General features: G+C 35.1%; 1 protein-coding gene across 1 annotated transcript in view; it reads left to right on the top strand.

Moving 5' to 3' along the window:
- Positions 1 to 41: 41 nt before the first annotated feature.
- LOC126487579 (fatty acyl-CoA reductase 1-like) overlaps positions 42 to 21979 on the top strand; it is a 29644-nt gene continuing 7706 nt past the window's right edge. Inside the window, 8 exon segments of the mRNA XM_050120483.1 lie at positions 42 to 691; positions 1533 to 1708; positions 7964 to 8143; positions 10475 to 10652; positions 11583 to 11627; positions 11745 to 11863; positions 12392 to 12459; positions 14021 to 14192. Of these exon segments, the coding sequence (XP_049976440.1) occupies positions 419 to 691; positions 1533 to 1708; positions 7964 to 8143; positions 10475 to 10652; positions 11583 to 11627; positions 11745 to 11863; positions 12392 to 12459; positions 14021 to 14192 (1211 nt within the window). The 5' untranslated portion in view covers positions 42 to 418.

Below are 21979 nucleotides of genomic sequence, written 5' to 3' on the forward strand. Positions count from 1 at the left end.
TTTTTTTTTTTTTTTTTTTGCTTATTGTCATGAATGTGTAGAAGAAAGGATTTGATGTTTTCCTGTTTAGGTGTCTGATGACAGGTGACTGTGAAACCTGGCAGTGTTATTCAAGTGTTATTTTGAGTCTGCTGACCTCCACTCAGAATTATAAATTTCTTTGGGAGGAGAGAACCATTATTTAGTTGTATTAAGGTTTAACAGGGGTTTAATGAATATTTGCGTTCTTAATGTAATGTTTTAGAGATCTTTTAAATACAACTATACTAAAGAAACCTGGGGCCTGAAAAGGTGAGTGATTTTTCTGAGGTGATCCAGGAAAGAACAATGTCTTGAGAAGCTGCAGTCCATTCTTGCTTGCTCTGTATTATAATTGTCAATATTTAATTTTGATTTTTGCCAGTCTTTTAAAATACTAATGTGGAAACCAAGAGGTTTTAAAATAAGATTGAGCATACATTCATTAAACTGCTTGTGTTGTCATGTTTCTCTCATAGTCAAAATGGTTTCCATCCCAGAATACTATGAAGGCAAGAATATCCTCCTCACAGGAGCTACTGGTTTCTTAGGGAAGGTGCTTCTGGAAAAGTTGCTGAGATCTTGTCCTAAGGTGAATTCAGTCTATGTTTTGGTGAGACAGAAAGCTGGACAGACACCGCAAGAGCGTGTGGAAGAAATCCTTAGTGGCAAGGTAAATGTGGAGGATGATAATTTGGAAGGGGACAGAGGTATATGCTTGTGTATGAAATTCGTGAAGCATTAAATTAGATGCATAGTGTATACATATTGTTTCTGTATCCCCACCCCCCATAAAGAAAATTGTAGAGAAATTGCTAAGTTCCTGCAGTATGGCAGTGAACTAGAGTGAGGAGAAGAAAACAGCTTTCTTTTATGCTAGACCAAATTTTCTAATAAGGTCTAAACTACTGTTATGATTGATATTTCAAGTATGCAACAACCAAACAGAACTACGCAGTAGCCAAATCCAGTTGATGTTTCTTTCTAAAATGTATGTTTTTTCATCCTGTGCAAGAACACGCTTTTACATTGAAATTTCTCTCTCACTTTTGTCCCCATCACTCACCTGTATGCCTACATGTTCTGTTGCTCCTTCAGGTCTCTGATTCAGTGTCATTTCCTCCAAGAACTTTCTGTAACTCCTAACTCCAGGGGATACCACATCCTCTTCTGGCCTCTGTGGGTACTGCACTCAGGTGTACAGATACCTACACATATAATTAAACAGTCTTTAAAATCTTTTACAAGAGTCAAACAATTAACTGGCAGTGTTGGAGAGTGAGGCTATCTTTGTCCAGATGTCTTCTGTTTCTTAAGCCTGTTCTGAGGCATAAGGCAATCTGAGGAGCCAGCTTGAACTCTCTGAGTCTCGACTTTATGTCTGGAAGACGAGCAATCTTTCATTCTGTGCCTCATGAAATTTAAAATAGCTTTCCTTGATGGGGAAAGAGTTTATAATAGATTTTGGGAAGTGGAAAACACTATCCTAGAATAAATATATTCCTATTTGATAGCTTTTTGACAGGTTGAGAGATGAAAATTCAGATTTTAGAGAGAAAATTATACCAATCAACAGTGAACTCACCCAACCTAAACTCGCTCTCAGTGAAGAAGATAAGGAGGTCATTATAGAATCTACCAATATCATATTCCACTGTGCAGCTACTGTAAGATTTAATGAAAATTTAAGGTAAGTACAAATACTTATTAACATTGAATTACATATGTTACAGATATAATTTTAATTCGACTTTTTAGTGAGCTTGTTTTGAAAATGTTATGAAACTGTCATATGTTAATAGTGACTGTCGGTGTTTTATTGAAGTTAGTAAAATTCTTTTATAATCATTTTGAAAATAAAAGACAGCTAGTATATGCTGACTATAAAACCTTGCCATGACTTTATAAAATAGGACAGAGGTAACGGACTAGAAGAGAGCAGAGTGTACTTGATAAGAAGCAGGAAGAGTTACTCAGCTGTGTTGGTTACCTCTTTGTGAATTGTTGTCAGACTCTTCTACACCAGCAGCTGTTTGTTTCCACTCTTCACTATGTATTCTAGAACATAATCAAAATTAAGTTCAGGTTTTGCATGCTAAGAAGTGACTTTTGACACTTCGTTTATATTTCAAAAACTCTGCTTTGGTGTCATTGTTAAGACACAAGGTAACATCAGAAATTTAATTTGAAACCAAATTTGAACTTCAGGATACATCCTGCTTCTAGTTAAACACACACACACACACACACACACACACACACACACACACAAAACCAACATTTTAAGTGATCAGTATTTTAAAAATAAAATAAAGGGCTTGAAAGATGGCTCAATGGTTAAGAGTATCGACTGATCTTCCAGAGGACCTGGGTTGATTTCCAACACCCACATGATGTCTTACAGCCATCTGTAGCTCATTATAGGGATTGGCTGTCCTCATCTGGTGTCCATTCATACTGGACACATATGTGGTACACAGACATATATGCAGGCAAAACATCCATACACATGCGCTAAAAATAAATAAATCTTTTTTGAAAAATAAATGAATATATACTTCAAATAATAGAATTTAATTCATAACACCATTATTTTTGATGGTGTGTCTAAAAGTACAATTTTATGTTAATTTTATTATATAGTCTTACACTAGTTTAAACGATAAAGCATTTGTTTTGGGGGTTCAGAACTCTCTGTGAAACCCTTCTCTTTAAAATGTTCAAAAAGTTAAGCTCTGGGAATAATTCTCATATTTTTTGAACATAAAAGTGTTAACTATTACATGATTATATTGTGTGAGAGCATAATGCCAAGCGTTTGGGTGTGTGAAGATACGATCACTGCCTCTTATAGTTCCGGGGTTGTGCTTTACAGTCTTCAAAACATGCTCATTTGTTCCTTCTGTCATAACCTTACCCAGCTTGTCCTGGGCAAATCCATTTTATTCCTGAGGCATCTGAGGCAACACCATAGAGAAAACGGAAAAAAATTTGGAGTAACACACTTTAGTTCTAGTCTTGACCTCATTGTTTATTAACTGAAGAGTTTGGACAATTATTAACCTTCTTGAATTTGAGTTTGCTTATCTGTAAATTGGCACTTCTCAGAAGACTTTTTCTGATGGATTATTTTACCTCTCAACCACAGAGTATCAGTCTGTAAGCCATTGCTTTATCACTCTCTTTTAATTCTTTTGTAAGCCAGCAGGTGAGACACTCAGGGACTGTCATGTGTTTAGAATCCAGAAGTAACAAAATAATATCATAATCAGTGTAGTATAATCTCACTTTATTAGATAGATATGCATCATGTGTATTAGGCATATATGTTTTTCTATATTGATGGTAATTGTTTTTAATTTTATGTGACTATTATTATTCCCACCATAAACATATGTTATTCTTCAAATAAAGACAAATAATATTGAAAATATATGTAAAGCAATACGTTCCATCTTAAAGAAATTTGTACCTTCATCAGTAAGAAAATTTTTTTATAATTAATTTTTTTTAATTTCATATATGTGTGCTGTATTTACATTATTTCCCTCTTGTTCTCCCACCAGCCCCTCTTCTCAAATTCATAGCCTCAGCAGAAGGGATAATAAATACATATGTACATATATGAATAAATACATAAAAACAACTTGCCAAGTCCATTTAGTGTTGCTCATATTGTATATATTTTTAGGATTTACCAGTTTGTATTGGATAACCAGTTTGGGGCTCTTGCTGGGAAAGACCAGTTCTCTCTCTTTCTTAGCTGTCATGATAGGACTCTTAGGTTTCCCCCATGGCATGTTAGCTGGTATTTTGTTCAGCCATATCACTGAGATTTCATGGGTACAACTTTCTTCTCATATATGGAAGGCATAATCTCATAGCAGACTTCCTGGTCCTCTCTTAGAATTTTTTTGCCCCTCTTTGGTGATGCTCCCTGAACCTTATGTGTAAGAGTTGATCAGAGATTGTCATTTGGGCCCTAAGCCCTGAAAATGCCTTGTTTTTAACATTTGAAATTTTCCCTTCCTTGTATATTTGCATATAAGTCTAACATGGTACTTTAAATAGTATTTTCAAGATTATGAATATAGTCCCTGATATTTGTTTGAAACAGGCTATGGTATCCCAGGCTAACCTTAATATTATGCTCTTTCTGCCTCAGCTTCCCAAGTGCTGGTATTACAGGCATATACTACTTTGCTTGTTTGTTACTGAATTTTAGTGGATGCTTTATTTTTCCTTAGAATTCATTACTATACAATGACATATTTTCCCCTAATAGTTCATGCTTTAATTATTTTCTTATTATAATCAAAAGAAATCATTTGTGTTTTCAGGGACTGGTGTATAATACTAATATACTAGTTGTGGTATAGTTCTCATTGACTTAAAGGGGGAAATTGGGTGTTTTTAAGGGGAATTTTATTAACAGAAAACATTAATTAGGATAAAACACATCAAAGAAACCTTTACCAGAAGGATCACAGTATATTACTTTTGTATTCTCCTTGGATTTATCATTAATGATAAGGATTTTTTTCATTATTACAATTTCTTATACTAGACAGACCATATTGGAAAGTCTAGATAATTTATTGTTAACTATCCCTTTGTTAAGCCATGAATGTTTACTGTTCTAGTTCTAGTCTCTACATCATAACTATTTCTGTGAAGCAAATCTAGTGTATGTTGATGTGTAAATATTAGTAGAACATTAGATTTGGGCCAGATGTTCAGAAATACTGGAAATAGCCTGAAATAGCCACCTAGGGGAAAACCATGTATAACTATAATCATTATCATCTGTTAAGCCACAGATATCACATGGTATAATTATTACTTCTGAGGGGATGCAGGAGGAGGAGAGTCACCATAACATTGTGCCTAATGCTTTGGGGTGGAACCAAGGTAAATTTGGATGTGCACCCTTTCATAAAGCCCTGGGGCATGTGCAAACTATGTTGATACAGGCCTAAATGCAGATAGTACTGAACACATCTGTTGAGTGCTGAGGAGGCAAAGTTCATTAGTTTTCAGACATGTTTTTGAAATATTGAACTGGGGAGAAATTGACAGGAATAAAGAGGTGAGAAAGGAGGAGTAAGTAATTGTGTAAGTAGTTGGTTATTCACTAGGCGGGACAGTATCAGTTGTGTATAGAGAAGAATATCAAGAGGCCAGAGGCTATCATGGGGTCAAAAACAGTCAGAAAAGAGGGAATAAACAGATTGTTTGGGGAACAGGCATGGATTTCAGCAATGGAGCAGTTCTAGATGATGAGGCCCTAGGGGAAGGTATGGAGTTGGTTTTCCAAAAGGAGTGGAAGTACAGATTAAGATAAAGGAATGGTACAGTCCTTAGACTTAAGGAAGGGCCAGTGGTGAATCCTGGTGCTTGTGTGGGCACTTTGTGGTGATAGCTTTTTTTCTAGTTCTGTCTCTGCTGTGAACTTTTTATACGTGCTCCTGTAGGGAAAGCTGCCTTTAATAAATATATTATCTGCCTTTTTCCACCTCCAAAGAAAAGAAAAAAAGAGAAAATAAAACTATAATAACTGGAAACATATTTTAAAATGTAGATTTCTTGATTGTACTTGACCCTGCCTGTCTTAAGATTTACTATTTCATAAAGCAAAACTTGAGAACTTTATTTCATTTTTCTTACTTTCTGGTCTAGCATGTAAGGGACTCAGTCTGAAGTTCAACAGAATAAAACTAGTGTCTCTATTGAGGTTAAAAGTAGCCTTGCAGATATTGTTTTAGTATGTCTGCAGGTTTGGGCTCTCAGGTACAAATAGAGTGGAGAGACTAAAGGCACAGAAGTGTGCCTCCTGAGTTATTCCTCACTTCAGTGACCTAGAATCTGTCACTATCCTCAGGACAGTGCAACAGAATACCCCTTGTGTCCTTTTTTCAAAACATCTCTCTCCCTATCCCCATTGTTTTGTAAATGTGAAAGAAAATAATGCATTCTCAATGCTCTAGTGGATAGTATCCTCTCTGTGAAAGGTCTTTTGCTAGATTTCAATTTGAACAGATGTTTTTTTCTCCTTAGTTGAGATTTGGGAAGATCATAAGACCCCTACCTTAGTTTCATTAAAAACATTTTTTTCCTCCATAGAATCTCAGATGTAATTAAAAGAAATAAAGTCTTAAGAGATCTTTATTTATTTAGATTTTCCCTTTTATGAGTTACTCCTTGTTTCTGGTGACCCAGAACTTCTTGTCCTGTCCTCAGGAGCTTGTAATAAAATATTCTCAGTATACCTCTTCTTAAACAATATCCTCCTTGTCCCCGTTCTTTTTAAACAGATAGTTATCAAAGTATTGCTGTACAGTCAGATAGACTGAATTCTACCTGTGACGTATTTTTTCTTAAACACTGACAAAATGAGCATTTTGCAGAGTGCTCAGTGCCATTTTCATTTTTATAAAAAAATTTCACACCTGATGTAATGATACATGTTTGTAATCCCAACATTCAAGAGGTGGAGGTAGGAGGATCATAAAACAGGTTCATCCTAGACAACATAGGGAGTTGGAGTTCCAGGCCAGCCCTGGGCTACATAGCCCTACCTTAAAAAGGCCTCCCCTCAAAGCTCATTGGATCTATGTTTAAGCATGCATTGTTTTTACATAGTTATTAATGTTAATTTAATAATTTCACCTTTTAAATTTAGCATAGAAATAACTTACATGTTTCTAATGTTTTTCATGGTTATACTTTTAGTCACTACGTGATTCTGTAATATTGATACATAACAATTTGTGTAATTTTCACTTGCCATAAAAAATGTTTTTCTTGTTTGAAAAATTAGGCTTTGGGTGACTTTTTGCTCTGAAATTTAGGTTACTAAATTAACAAATGCATACTTCCTGTAATTACTGGCACTTTGTCCTAGTTTCTTTTAGGTCAGTTGTATGAATTTGTAGTTGTAATAAGACTAATAATACTCTATGCCAGTTTTACCACTCAGTAGTGTTGAGTATTTCAACCTGTCTCCATCCCCCTACTTTTATAGTCTGTTTGTTGGTGTATGTGCAGGTGTGTGTACACATGTGTGTGGAAACCAGAGGACAAATTAAGGGTAGGATTCCTTGAATGCTGTTCACTGTTTTTACTTCATTCATTCATTCATTCATTTACTTGTTTATTTGTTTATTTATTTGAGATTGAATGTGTCACTGGTTTGGGACTTACTCTGTATGTTTATCATGCACAATGCATGTGGAATGACTAAAGTATTATGTTTATGACCTCACATAACTTTTCTTGTATTGAGAATGTTTTAAAAATGTATAATTTTCATTATTCTGGTATGTTATTTTTTTAGTTCAATTACTATGTTGTATAATAGACCTTTTGATGGACCATTAAAAAAATGCTACGAATCAAGTTGTATAGAAAAAAACTTTCCACCATTTGCTTATCTTAATACTCACAGGCAGTTTTGAGATGGTGTTAAGAATAGCAGATACTAAATGCTTATAATGCTTACAAGTTATTTTTTTCATTTAGTCGTTCCCAGTTCTGGTGGGAGATTCTATTACTGTTTCATTTACAGGTGAGGAAGCTGAGGGTAGGGTGCTTGTGTAACTTAGCATTTTAGCTAACAAGAAAGCTATACCCGGGTCTGAGCCCAGCCTGATTCTATAGCTTTGTTCATAATCCTGTTTTACATCACAGTGTATGCTTTGTTTTTCAAATCCTATATTGGAGATTATTTTATTATTGGAAGATTCATGCATAGTTATTAAAATTAATGTTCTTCATACTAAAATGAAACACACCAACTCAGAGCTAACAGAGAAATTGCAAATTACCGAAAACCATGTTTCTTTGTCTGTACTTACCTACTGAAATTCAGATTTGGTTTTTAAATACGTTAAAGGGAAAAAAAACACATAGATTTCTAAGTTCTCATTGTCTCTTTCTTTTGCAGAGATGCTGTTCAGTTAAATGTGATTGCTACACGACAGCTTATTCTCCTCGCACAGCAAATGAAGAATCTGGAAGTGTTCATGCATGTGTCAACAGCATATGCCTACTGCAATCGAAAGCATATCGATGAAGTGGTTTATCCTCCCCCTGTAGATCCCAAGAAGCTGATTGATTCTTTAGAGTACGTTTGAATTCATACACATTGCTTTTAGTCTTAAGATTTTGGATTCAAGTTTATCTTTTTTCCCTCTCTCTGTGCTATCTACACACATGTGCATGCATGTATTTATCTCTTACTGTATTCAATAGCTGCTTATTTTCTGCCCAGTACAGGGTTCTGTCTGTTGGTGAGGTAATTGTAGAATTTTCCCTTTGAGTCAGGTAATGATTGGAGGAAGGTCTCTGAATAATTTATCTCTGTGTTAGAAGCTTTGTTTTTTAGGTAGTCATTTCTAGCTCCTATGGAGACCAGAGACCAATGGCTGCTAACCCCAAGGTTCTAAAGAACTCCCTCTCCTGCAATGTACATTACATAAAAAGAGACTTTATTTTTTAGGAGAATCAGAGGAATTGTAGTCCTTTAATTCATACTCCTAGTGTTACCATCTTTCTAAGGACAGGGATTCCTAGCAGCAATTCTTACATGAACAATATTTGTATTTGATAAATGTAGATGATTATGTGAAATGTATATAACACAATCTAGCCTTCAGTTGCTTTTTGGTCTGACTTTCTTACCTTATGAAGAAGTTTTTTTTGGACTACAATTATAGAAGCATTCCAACAGCCATTACATCTTTACATATTTGTTTTCAAACAGTATCTCTATGGGCTTTTTTTCTTACAATGTTTGTTTTTTCTCAGTCCCATCTTTCCTCATAGATAATTCCATTTACTTTTGATTCCCACCATCCCTGAAATAAGCACATGTGACCTTTTAAGAAAGGGTTTTCATGGAAATGGATTGTAAGAAAATCAGTACCATAGATGACTGAGACATTTCTTGTGAGACTCAGTTTCATTGATGTTCTTAAATATATACCTCATTTCATCATAGCTCAATAAAAGTGTTTGTGATTTTGGAGAAAAGTGATGTTAATGAAGCTTATTACTTTTTGGCTTTTTAGTCTTGGCTTATACATGTATCTAAGGAAATGAGAAGACCTTGTAACCTAAATCTTTTTTCTCCTTTCCTGGCTTTCAAAGGAATCTGTCTAGTCTAGTAAATGATTTGTGAACTTGCTGTGTAAACTCAGTAGAAGTAAGGTTTAGTGGCCTGAGTCTTTCTTCAGTGTTTTTATTTGTTTGTTTTTTTGTTTTTAGGTGGGGCAGGGAGCTTATTTTCCCATCTGTCAACTACCTATCCTACCCAGTTTTTAAAACTCAGTCTCTGTTGTAGTTTTTTCTCAAACTGGATAGCTATTTGCCTGTAGTTTAATGTTCTTACTCTTCCACATACACAAAGTACTTCCATATGTGGGAGCATTTTAAGCTTCTCTAGTTATTTTTATCATCAGATTGTAACAATATACAGAATCTATTTGAGTGCTTAGTAGACATAAAGGACAAGTTTCTAGAAACAAGGGCATAGCACCTTAGAGAAAAATAAGGAAAGATGATTGACGTCACCTGTTTGGTCATGGTCCTTTTTACAGGTGATCTTCAGAGATGGTAAGGTCAGTTAAGAGATGACTGAATTGTAGGTTGTTAATTGAATTTTCATAACAGGCTTTAATATTTTTATTATTAATCATAGTATTTGTTAATCTTTATTGGGGATATATAATCCCAGTGATTCATCTTAACTATTTAGATTATTAGACATTTTATATTAAATGTGAATATATGTAAATAGCAAATGTGTATATTTAACCTGTTACTCTATTAGATGGTAATACATATATATGTACTTTCTAATGAAACATTTGAGACACCTGATCTATTTTGGAATTTATTTGGACTTTGGAAAGGAACTCTGACTTAAGTACTATATAATAGTACTTAATTACTTCATTTTCGTTTTTGGTAGCATCCCCGATCAAAGACACACAAAATATTGAATGTTTAAACTGCTTGATAATTTCTAAAGACCCTTAATTGGTTCAGGTCAGTTGAGTTTGCTATCTAAATATGATTTATGAAAGATCTATTGGTTCTTATTTGATATAGGAGTTGGAGATAGTAGACCTATGTTTCATATTTAAAGACACTACCTTTTTTTCCCTGTTAGTAAAAGTTATTGTATGGCACATGCCTTTAATCCCAGCACTTGGAAGGCAGAAGCAGGAGAATTTTTGAGTTCAAGGTGAGCCTGATCTACGGAGCAAGTTTCAGGACATTCAGGCCTACACAGAGAAAACCCTATTTAAAAAAAAAAAAAAAGCAAGAAAAGGGTTATTGTGCAACTGTTTAAATCAGGGCAACAGATAGGTTTGTGCAAAGTTCAATTAAGTAGGTTTTTAATCTGTGATAAAATATTTGGATTTTTTAATGTAATTTCTTTGTTTGCCAGATGGATGGATGATGGCCTAGTAAATGATATCACACCAAAATTGATAGGCGACAGACCTAATACATACATCTACACCAAGGCATTGGCAGAATATGTTGTACAACAAGAAGGAGCAAAGCTAAATGTTGCCATTGTAAGGCCATCGATTGTTGGTGCCAGTTGGAAAGAACCTTTTCCAGTAAGCTCTTTAAAGTTGTTAAGTAATTGGGATTTAGAGTTTTAAGTTCTAACTGTATAAAGAGTAGGCATATGACTTAAGAGTTGTGTTATATGCTGAATGTGCTCTACTGTACAGAGCTGATGAGCATAGAAAAAGATATATTACTCACGCCTTTATCTCTAAGGTGCTTCTGAGTGTATGGAATGTAGAGTAACAGTTTTAATTTCTAGCCAAAAATCAAATCAAAAGTTCTGACATTGTGTCTTCAGTAAAGGAGACCACGATTTCATCTGTTTTCATTGCCAAAAGAAAGTTATGTAAAGTATATCTTTCTATGTGTAGATTACAAAGCTAAGAAAAGCATAAGAGATTTCTTTGGTAACTTGCTACTACTAAGCAGGAAAAAAACAGTGTTAGGATACTTTTAAATCCTTAAAATAAGAGAAGGCAGAAACAAACGCCAGAAAGTAAGCTGATTCAGGAAAAACAAAAACAAAAAGCCCAATGTCTGTATAAATAGCAGTAAGTGATAGCCTGTCTTTTGTTGTTTTGATAATTATTCTGTTTTCTTCTGATTTACTAAGTTTAAGGAACACGTATTATTTTCTCTTAATCAAGATACTGTGTTAATAAATAGTATAAAATCAAAGGTGTACGGGCTTAATTTAGGAAAAGCTATGGAAAGTATACAGTATTTTTTCCCCTTTGTGGAGATTTAGCAGAGGTAGATAATAATTTAAAGATACTTTGGTTTAGTCATTTATTACACTAGAGGAAACTCTTGGGACATTTTTGGGTACTAAGACCACTATTTTTCATGGAATGTAGATCTTTCTTAGGCTTTGGGAGAAAACGACAAAGTGTGTTTGGAGTTAGCACTTTCAAAATATAAATCTACTTTGATAGTAGTTTTAACCTCTTTTTTTTTCCTTCAATTTTTGACATTAGGGATGGATTGATAACTTTAATGGACCAAGTGGTCTCTTCATTGCGGTAAATAAACTTTTTGATTTACTTCTTTGATTAAAAATTCTTGTATCTTTATACTTATGTCTATGTATATGTGTTTTGGCTATGTATCTGAATGTATTGTTTTTAATTTCAAAAAAGGCTGGGAAAGGAATTCTTCGAACAATGCGTGCCTCCAACAATGCCCTTGCAGATCTTGTTCCTGTAGATGTAGTGGTCAACACAAGCCTTGCTGCAGCCTGGTATTCTGGAGTTAATAGGTATATGAGGCAACGATATTGCTTATTAACTGTGGTAACTGAGAGGGAAAAGGAGCTTAATCCCTTAGTCCTGATTGTGTCATGTTAGTAAAGTGTTCTATTAGGATATAGGAAATACCACTGTCTGTTCTAGTTGCTGAGCAGTGGAAGCAGTACCATATGGAACCATCAGTGGTAAGAAAGAATTAATGATTCACAGACTTTACAGGTGTGTGTGGGGGGGGTGGATGGATGGGGGTCCTGAATGATGATTTAAGCCAAACTAAAATAGTATAAACAAGAGATGTTTTTTGTATGTCAACCATGGCACACTAGAGCAGCTGTAATATTCTCTGAGCATCCTTTTATGGTAATAATAGTATTTGTAACTAAAGCCTAAACATTTAAGAAATAATCCCTTAGGGTGCTTTTTGTATAATATAGAATAGGTACCCAGCATCATCATGTCTTCCTGCTTTGATAGTACATAAGACTTAGGATACTTTTGACTTCTCTTATGTTTCTTTGCTTTCATCTTTGTCTTTGCAGACCAAGAAACATCATGGTGTATAATTGCACAACAGGCAGCACTAATCCTTTCCACTGGGGGGAAGTTGGTATGATTTTATCTATGTTTTTGAATGTTAGAACGTAAAGCATTCACTGACTTTTTTAAATGAGGTATTGGGGCCACTGAGTTACAAAGTTATTCTTATTTTAGTTACTGTTTTAGAATAACTACCAATCCTGCCTTGTGGACACCTTCAATGTTTCACAATGTAAGAATAGCCTGATGTATGTCTCCATTCACCTAGTGAGACCCTAGCTGTTCTCTTGTCATCTGCAACACTCTCATAGACTACCTATGGCTTAAATGAGTACACTCAGGTCTTACGTTGCCAGTCTGTAGGTAATATTTACACCTATAAGAGTAGGTTTATCAGTTGGTCCCCAGAGTTTTAAATGAAGGAGTTAGGAAGTAGGATACTTTTTGCCAGACTACATTCTACCAAAGTAAAAGATCTATAACAAGTAGAACATTTGTTAACTAGCTCTAAAATAGGCTAGTAAAACTTGAAGATGATTGAAGGCAAACTCTTTTTAAATTGAGTCAGATATAAATATTTATGACTTTCTTTTTAAAATCTTTTATTTCCAATTGAATTTTTGCTATTCTAAATAATTTTGTTTTTAAAGTAAATTGGTTCTGGGGATCAGTCTACCCCTTTCCTCACCCATCCACAGAGTCAAGCACTCTACCACTTCATTCCTGGTCCTTATTTCTGCTTTGCTTTGTTTTTTTCAATATAAAAATCTCACTATGTAGCTCAAACTGACCTGGAATTTGCAATATAGTTCTGGCTGGCATCCAACTTTCTATCCTCCTGCCTCAGCCTCACAAGAACTGACATTATAGTCATACACCACCACACCTTAAAGCAGTCTTACTTGATATTTGTACTAGGGTTTTTCTGTGCCATTTTTATTTAAATTTAAGGATTGACTGGAGTATGTAAGAAAAAACTCTATAGTGATTTCACAATTTTAAGTCATGGTCCTTCAGGGATATTAAAGCATCTTAAGTAAGTGAGGTTTTTATACACTTTGTTGTGTTGTACAGTTTTGTGAAAAATCAAATTCCATATTACACATTTCCATTAAAATATTAACATAGAAGATACCAAGTTTGATTGTGTTGATGTTGAATAACCTAAGTAAACTACAGCAGAGGTTATTTTGGGGTTGTTTTAAGCTTGTATGATGTGTCTTAATTTGAATAAATCATAAGCAAAGGATGATGATTTTCCTTTTCTTTTTTAAGTAAGTACAGTAATAAGAATCTGGAAAGAGGAACAGAAAGAAAGAAGCTATCGTGAGAGGTGAAATATAGAGAGTGACATTATAAACTGGCCTAGGTAAAACATTAACAAGATTTTCAGGATGAATTTTAGTAAAAATTTATTCATTTAATTAAAATTCTGGCAGTTTTTAAATTCCTTGGAATCAGCAGTCTAATGCCCATTTCTCTTAGCTATGGAGAATAGAAAAGCTTGTTTTTTAAATGAATGAACTCTGAATCTTTGGTAAAATATTTTGCATTGTGAAAACATGATTTTTTTTTTCAAAACTTCATTACATGGTTGTTATCAAAGCTGTTACACAACTTTTCTTCCTCAGAATACCATGTAATTTCCACTTTCAAGAGGAATCCTCTCGAACAGGCCTTCAGACGGCCCAATGTAAATCTAACCTCCAATCACCTTTTATATCAGTACTGGATTGCTGTAAGCCATAAGGCCCCAGCATTCCTGTATGATATCTACCTCAGGATGACTGGAAGAAGCCCAAGGTAATGGTGACTAGCTCTGTCTTATCTGTTCCTCTGACTGTTAAACAACCCGTGCTTAACACTGAAATGCTATTAATTCTTTATCTGTTCATGCTTATGATAAGGCTTAATGGCCTTTTGTGAATGAGAAGACTCTTGAATGTAAGACACTGTCAGAAAAGCAAAGGTAGTGCTGTAAGTCACTATTTGTTCTAAATTTTGGGTGATAAATTACTGTCATATGTTGAAGTCTAGGTCTAACTTTAGGTTCTTTCTGAATAAAAAAAATATTCAAAATGCTTTAACGCTTATTTTTCCTACAGGATATTATATAACTCATTTCTTCAGGATGAATCCTTTAAACCAAGTACTCAGGCACCCTAATATTAAGTTCTATACCAACAACCTAATACTCCATTATTGGAAGGGTGTCAGACATACAGTACCTGCATTATTGCTCGATCTTGCACTCAGGTTGACAGGTCAGAAACCGTGGTAAGAAGAATAGCAGTAATACACTATGTATTGGTAAGGTGGTGGAAGCTTGCTGGAGAGACATCATGTCGCTAGCATGAGCTTACCTTTAGAATTACTAACCCGATTAAACACAATCACAATCAAGATGCCAGGACATTTCCTAGAAATTGGAGGTGTTCAGATACCAAGAATGGATCTCATCTTATGGGGTCACTGATTCTCCAAACTCCCATTATAGCAGGAAATGTCCTACCTCGGGATTGTCATTGTTATTATAAGCTGAAATTGAGTCCTTCGCTCTCCCTTAAAAACCTAGTGCTGAAGTTTCTACAAGGGATTCAGGGTCAAATATTTTGCTTTAGAGTTGATGGTTTAGTTTCATATGAAAAATATAGGATGATTCTAGAAAATTACTTGAAATATCTTAGCTACCTATTCAGCTTATAATATGGCAATTACAGTTTTTGACTAATGTTCTCGTTTTAAAAAGTTGACAAGCAGTAAACTTGCTCTTTTCTTATAGTTGTAATATCTTTTCTTTCTCCTTTCCTTTTTTTTCATTGAAACCCCACAAATAAAGTTTTCCTACTTACTGTCTTTACCACATAGTGAAATATACTACAAAATGTATATTTTTTAACTACATTGGCACCTTTAATTGGCAAATTTAAGTATTTATGTACAAAGAAGATGATGATTCCAGGACTTTCATCAGCTGCTGAAAAAATAAAAGTGAGGTATTTTCCAGTTATAGTATCTCAGGATCTGAGTTACCTATAGGGAATTTTGGTAGATTGAATAGTTCAGAATGTTCATATATTCACCATTGAACTAAGGGGGAGTGTTGAATAGATTAACTTGCAGAACAAACATTTCAACTTTCCTAGAATGATTTGCAAATAGTTTTACTTATGTTGGCATTTTTCATGGCTAAAACTCAGGTGAAATTAATGATTGATGGTAATGCATACTTATATTAGTAAAGTTGCTATAAATTAGGGCAGAAAAGACAAAACTAGTCCCAAAAAGTAAAAGAGATTTAATGCACCATTTTGCCTGACAAAGAGAATGGGCTAATTCCCATTAATTAAAAGGATTTTTATTAATTCTTTGAGAATTTCATACAAGAAGTCAATATATTTTGACCATATTCACCCCCAACCTTCTGTACCCACCCTACTCCTCCTGACTTTATATTTTCTTGGAGCCTATCCTGGAACTAGTTCTTGTAGACCAGGCTGGCCTCAAACTCACAGAGATCCGCCTGCCTCTGCCTCCCGAGTGCTGGGATTAAAGGCTTGTGCCACCACCACCCAGCTATATTCTTTCTTTTAAAATGACCCACTGAGTCCAATTTATGCTACCTACATATTACATGGGTATGGGATGTTACACTGGAGCATGTTGGACCTACCGAGGGTCACATGTATGAAGAAAACTGACTGCTGTCAGCTATCGGCAGCTTCTCTGCTAGGGGTGGGAACACGTGAGATTCTACCCTGTCCCTGTTAGAGTGTTGACTGGCTTTATCTTGTGTAGGTCTAGTGAAGGCAGTCATAGCTGGGAGCTCAATAAACTTAAAATTATAATAAAAGGAAAAATCTATAGTTACTATGCAATACAAAGAAGATTCTGCATTATAGCAAGTCATCTCAGATTTAGTAGTTAAAATAGTCATTATCTCATTATCTTGTGTTCTTTTTCTCGTGGGATCAGGAATTTGCAGAGAAATCAGCTTCTGTGGTTTTTGTTTAAGACTTGTCATGTGATCAGATGGGAATGAAAAAACTGCAGTCTGGGCAGGGGTTGTGGAGCTGGGTTAGCAAGGAGCCGGGTATTACTGCCTCTGTTGATCAGCATTATACTTTGTAGGATCTTTTCAAGGCCTAATGGTTGCCTCTAAGAATTAACTTTTTTTGCATGGGAGCTAAAGTGTTAGAGTTTTAACGTAAAGTGGAAACTAGAAATCCTCCATTATCACTTCAGCCTTCTTTGTTCTTTGAAATAGGATTTCATGTAGCCCATGCTAGTCTCAGATTGAAAGCCAGGACCATAGGCAAATGCCACCATGCCTGATTTGCTGTTATTCACAAGCAAGTCACAAACCCTCCTAGATGTAAGGAAAAGGGGTGCTCTGGAGAGCAGTGAGACCCTGGAAATGAGCAATGAGCAGAATAGAATGGCTTTCAGCTAGTTTTGGAAAGTACAGCCTGTAACAGTTAACCCTCTGGCTAAGAGATTCCACATTCTTCTACCTTGAACAGTGCAGCTAATTCTTTCCTCCACAAATCCCTATGATAGCAGCTGGAGGTTTTGCCATTTAAATCTGGTCCAGTTACAGATAAGATAGTTTAGAAATGACATTGCAGATTCCATGACAAAGCAAATTAGCAGCTGCCCATGTACTCTGTATATGTTGAGAGAAACATAAGATAATGGCTTCAGGCAGTGTTGTCAAAAAGAGAAAATGGGGAGGCATGAAGCAAACACTGTTCTATAACAGTTCTCAGTTACAGTCCAGATATATGTTGACAACTAGACTCGTTTCTACATTCTGAAAATTCTTCATTTTTTTTTCCATAAAAAAATGACCCATGCAAGTTTGAACAGCCTACTCATTCTGTTTCCTGCCCATAAAAAGTTAGAATCCAGGACAGGGATTGGGAAATTTTTCTTTAAAGGGGCCATCTTGTATACATTTAGGCCGTGTAAGCAATTGTTTCTGTTACTACCAGTCTGCTCTGCTGTTAAAAGAAAGGAAAGTCATAGACATGTTTATAAATAATGAACATGATTGTTCAGTAATAGAATGGATTTGGTGTGTGGACTCTTGTTTACTTACTTTTGTTACAGAAACAATTTCATTGGTATATTCTCCCTTTATAGATAGATAGATAGATAGATAGATAGATAGATAGATAGATAGATAGATAGATAGATAGATATTCATGTAGCTAAAAATTAGGAGTTTCCATTGTGTCTTTTCTAATCAGATAGATCAGAGCCTATCACAGATCTCTTTGAGACAGCCCTTCTTATGTCTCATTAGATTGCTATGGAATATTACCTATAGATACTAAATCTTTGCTTATTACAACCTGCCATCCAAATAGTAGAGAATATGTTATCTGACTTTACAATCTGGAGAGATTTTTGTTTGGTCTTTCTGTTTAAAAAATTTCATGTTTGTGTAAGGGCACTCTAAATTCTTAAAGAATGTTATATCTCTACCCTGGATTTGATTTATATTCAGAAACTATCTTTTTCCCTTTTGTTTTTAAATAATTGATGGATACAACCTAGAATTTCTGAATTCTAGATTTAAAAATATCACTTTCTATACATTTATTTCGTTACTATTCACAGACTTAGTAATAGCCTAACATAACAATAGGTTAGCATCTGTCTCCCACTGTCCTGTCAGGTCTGTTGCTGCTTCTTACCCTCCTAATGGATTGCCTACTGTCTTCCTTTTAATACATTCTTAGTAAACTGGTTAGCTGGTGATTGCAAGGGTAGCTAGCATCAGTGGAGTGGTCCACTCAGCTTTCAGTGCAAGAATCTTGAGAATTCCCAGCTTTTTCATGTGCTTCTCCCAGCTTGCTGTATGCAGCAGTTTTTCTGTGCAGTGAACTATGCCGAATACTTTCTGGGGGAAACTGCAGCTCAGTTGTGCTTCTTCTACCTGGCACTGTTCTGCCGTTATGAGCCTATGGCTCAGGATTTGTATGCTAGCACTTGTGAGCATGAATGACAGGCATGCAGTGTCATAAGAAAATTGTTTTTTAATGAACTCCTGATTAGCCTTTTACATTTTCTCCAAATTTCATTCAGACACTTTACTTTCTAAGATCAGTTTGTCTTCATTCAAGAAATCTTGACTAGATTAAATTTTAGGAATATAGGTTTGGTTTTTATCTTCATGTTACTGTAGCTTCAAGCTGTATAAAGCGACCTCTAATTTTCTTTCCATGGCCCTTTCAGAATTCAGTAAATGATCTCAAAGGTCACAACAGAGTCTATCACCTAATTCTAAAATGCCACAAACCTCAACTTTGTATTATTGTCAGTCCTTCCCAGTACTAAGATGTCTTACTCTGTTGTGTGACCAGCCGTTATGTAACCATAGTGTCTCAAAGCAAGTTATTTTGTTTATGTGTCACAACTTCTGGGAATAAGGAATTCTGGAGAGGTTTGGATGAGTGGCTGTGGTTGAAGTAAGTCTGTAACATGAGGGCCAGGCTTGTTGGGGTTTCTGTGTGTCTTTGTCCTGCCCAGTTCCCACAGCTCACATATCCCAAAGAAATTACACAAAGAGTCTGCATTAGATATAAACTGATTGGCCCATTAGCTCGGGCTTCTTATTAGCTCTGGTAACTTATATTAGTCCATTATTCTTATCTGTGTTAGCCACATGGCTTGGTACCTTTTTCAGCGGGGCAGGTCACATTCTGCTTCTTCTGTGGTCTCAGCAGGACTGGGGGAAGAGCTTCTTTCTTCCCAGAATACTCCTGTTCTCATTGCCCCACCTCTACTTCCTGTCTGGTTTTCCCTGTACTTTCTGCCTGGCTATCGGCCAATCAGCATTTATTTAAAACATAATTGACAGAATACAAAATTGTCTCACACCAGTAAGTCTTTAAGCTGTGATCAGACAGGAACCAGGACATACACACTAGAGTGAGTCATTAAGGGAGAGGAAGGGTGCAGAGTAGCTAGACAGCTTTCTCTCTTCCTTCATGTGTTGTCTGCACATGGTCTGGTTTGAGATTCCTTGTAGCATGACAGCCTCAGGGGTCATTAGAAAGGATTTAAGGTAACTGAAGTCTTCAAGGGTGAGTATGCAAAGAGCAAGACAGACTACTCTTAGCGCCATTCTTACTTCTGAAGTGAACACCTCATTCTAATGTCTTCCCCTTGTGATAAGAAGTTAGTGTAGGTAACAGTGTAATTTACTTTGTAGGATCTATCAAAGCAGGAATAATCTGAGACCTCTGTAAGTTTATAATATAAAAGCAGCAAGGAGTAGGGTATGGTGCTGCAGACTGTAATTTGAGTACTCAGGAAGCTGTGAAATAGGAAGATTTCCACTAGTTTGAGGCCAGCCTGGGCTACATAGTTACTTAGGCCAGCATAGAATGATTGAAACCCTGTCTCAGAAAAACAATTAAGTAAATAAAAGCAACAAGGGATATAAAAGTTTACTTAGGTGATGTTTAGATATTTGCCTAGTCAAGAGTAAGTGAACACTATGTTACACCTTCTGTAGACCCTAATATAATACCACATTCTACATTAAACTAATGTTGTTCAGTTCATGGAATCCAGTGTACTCATTTACATGATTTTGAGTATGAGCTATATAAAATCTGACTCATTGTATATTTTGAGATAATTATGTTCCATTTTTTGGTTAAAGGGGAAATCAGGTTACATGTAGAATCATCATTAATTATTCTCCATTTAACATCACGTCAATGTTGCAAATAGCATATTTTAAAAAGTTACTTCATGTTTGTTGTTGTTCTGTTTAACTTCTCTGAACCTGACATTTTTCATCTGCGTGATTCTCACCAGGAGACATTTGACAATATTTGGAGTTGGTCATCACAATGGGGAGTGGTGTGCTTTACCTCAGCCCCAGTATGCTAAGGCCATGGGTACTGCCAAGTATCTTAGTACATAGATACTTTTATTTGTGATAGCTAAGGTTGAGAAATCCTAGATTAGATGATTATTAAGATTTGGCCGTACTGTAAATTGTGATTAATTATATTTTATTGATTCTATTTTAGAAGTTGTCATAGTAAAGAATAAATACATCCTCAGCAGGTACCAGACAGTATAGTCACAGCATTCACTATGACATGTTGAACCAGAGCGATGGTACAGTTTCAAGTGTACTTCACTTTACCAATATCTTGATGATAATTGTCTGCAAATTTCTCATGTGTATGAATTTTGAACTCTTCTAACTTCTTCCCTCTGTTTCGTGGGGTTTTTTTTGTTTGTTTTTGTTTTGTTTTGAGACAGGGTTGAGTTATAAACTAGTGTAGCTCCACATTCATGGCAGTTTTCCGGCCTCGCCTCCCAAGTGTGGGATTACAAGCATGCTTGAGCTACCATGCCTGGCCCCTCTCGGTTTTTTGTTTGTTTGTTTACTTTTAAATAAGAAATGTTCTTTGGATGACGGAATCAAGGGTTGATTTTAGGGCAGCTATTGTCACTTGAATGAATCCACACATGAGATTAGGCAAGAATGGACAGTTAAGGAGTCAGGAAGAAAAATGTTTTAGTAAAATACTCATTGGAAAATGGTGTGAACTATGCATGTTTGGGATGAAATTAATGTATATTATACTGCCTATGATACCATATTGATTGTTCTAGATTTGTTATATCTTTAAAGAAAAAATTCTTTTAGAAAAATCTTGTTCATTAAAGGAAAGTTCCCTAAGTTTTAGCTATATGTTTTTAAATCTTTATCTAGATATAGCTTTGGTTGTTTGATAATTCTTTACATGTTTAATGAAGAATTTATTTTAGAATTCCTTAGTAAATTAAATAGTTTTTCTTTACATTATTCATATTGCTTTATTTCCTTCAAGTATTTTATTCAAGGTTTCTTTCTAAATGTAATAAATGTTATCATAGTTTCTTAGCTAATGTTACTATTTTTATTTTCTTTGTCATTTCTTATATTCTGATTTTTCTGCCATATCCTCCATTTGTAAAGCTCCTAATTTGAGGTCTTTCTAAATTTCATATACTTTTAGCTAATCTTTTTTGTGGGAATGTAAATGGAATTTTTTTATTTCTACATGAACTATTTTCCTGTTTTGTTTTTTTTCTTTTTTTTTTTTTTTTTTGGTGTGTGTATGTGTGTAATTGATTCAGAAAGCTCTTTCTTAATTACTGCTTGGATTAGTACTTTGATATCAATGACTTATACAAGTGATAATATATTGTCTGATAAGATTAAGGTTCCTTGCCCTTTAAAAGGAAACAAAAAAATTATTATACTGTTTTGTTTCTCTGAGGAAAGACATGGGTGAGGCCTGAGCAATTGAGTATTTCAGAAAGTCCTTGACATTGGTCATTGATTTCACAGCACATCCACATGATCAGAGGTGGTGCCAATCACTGCTGAAGAGAAAGTTGTTGTATGTTTCTACTAGACTAAATGGCAGAGGAATATTTCTGTTATCTGCTTCATTGATGCTGAAGTGCTGGGATTATAACATAGTTATAGAACTGTGTTAAGGATTCTTATTAAGGACAGGTTTAGCTAAAAAGCAAAGGGAGTCTAAACTGAATCTTTTTGCCTTATG

The sequence above is a fragment of the Alexandromys fortis genome, unplaced genomic scaffold (assembly GCF_014885135.2).
Source record: "Alexandromys fortis isolate MF-2015 unplaced genomic scaffold, M_Fortis_MF-2015_v1.1 scaffold_191, whole genome shotgun sequence".
NCBI lineage: Eukaryota > Metazoa > Chordata > Mammalia > Rodentia > Cricetidae > Alexandromys > Alexandromys fortis.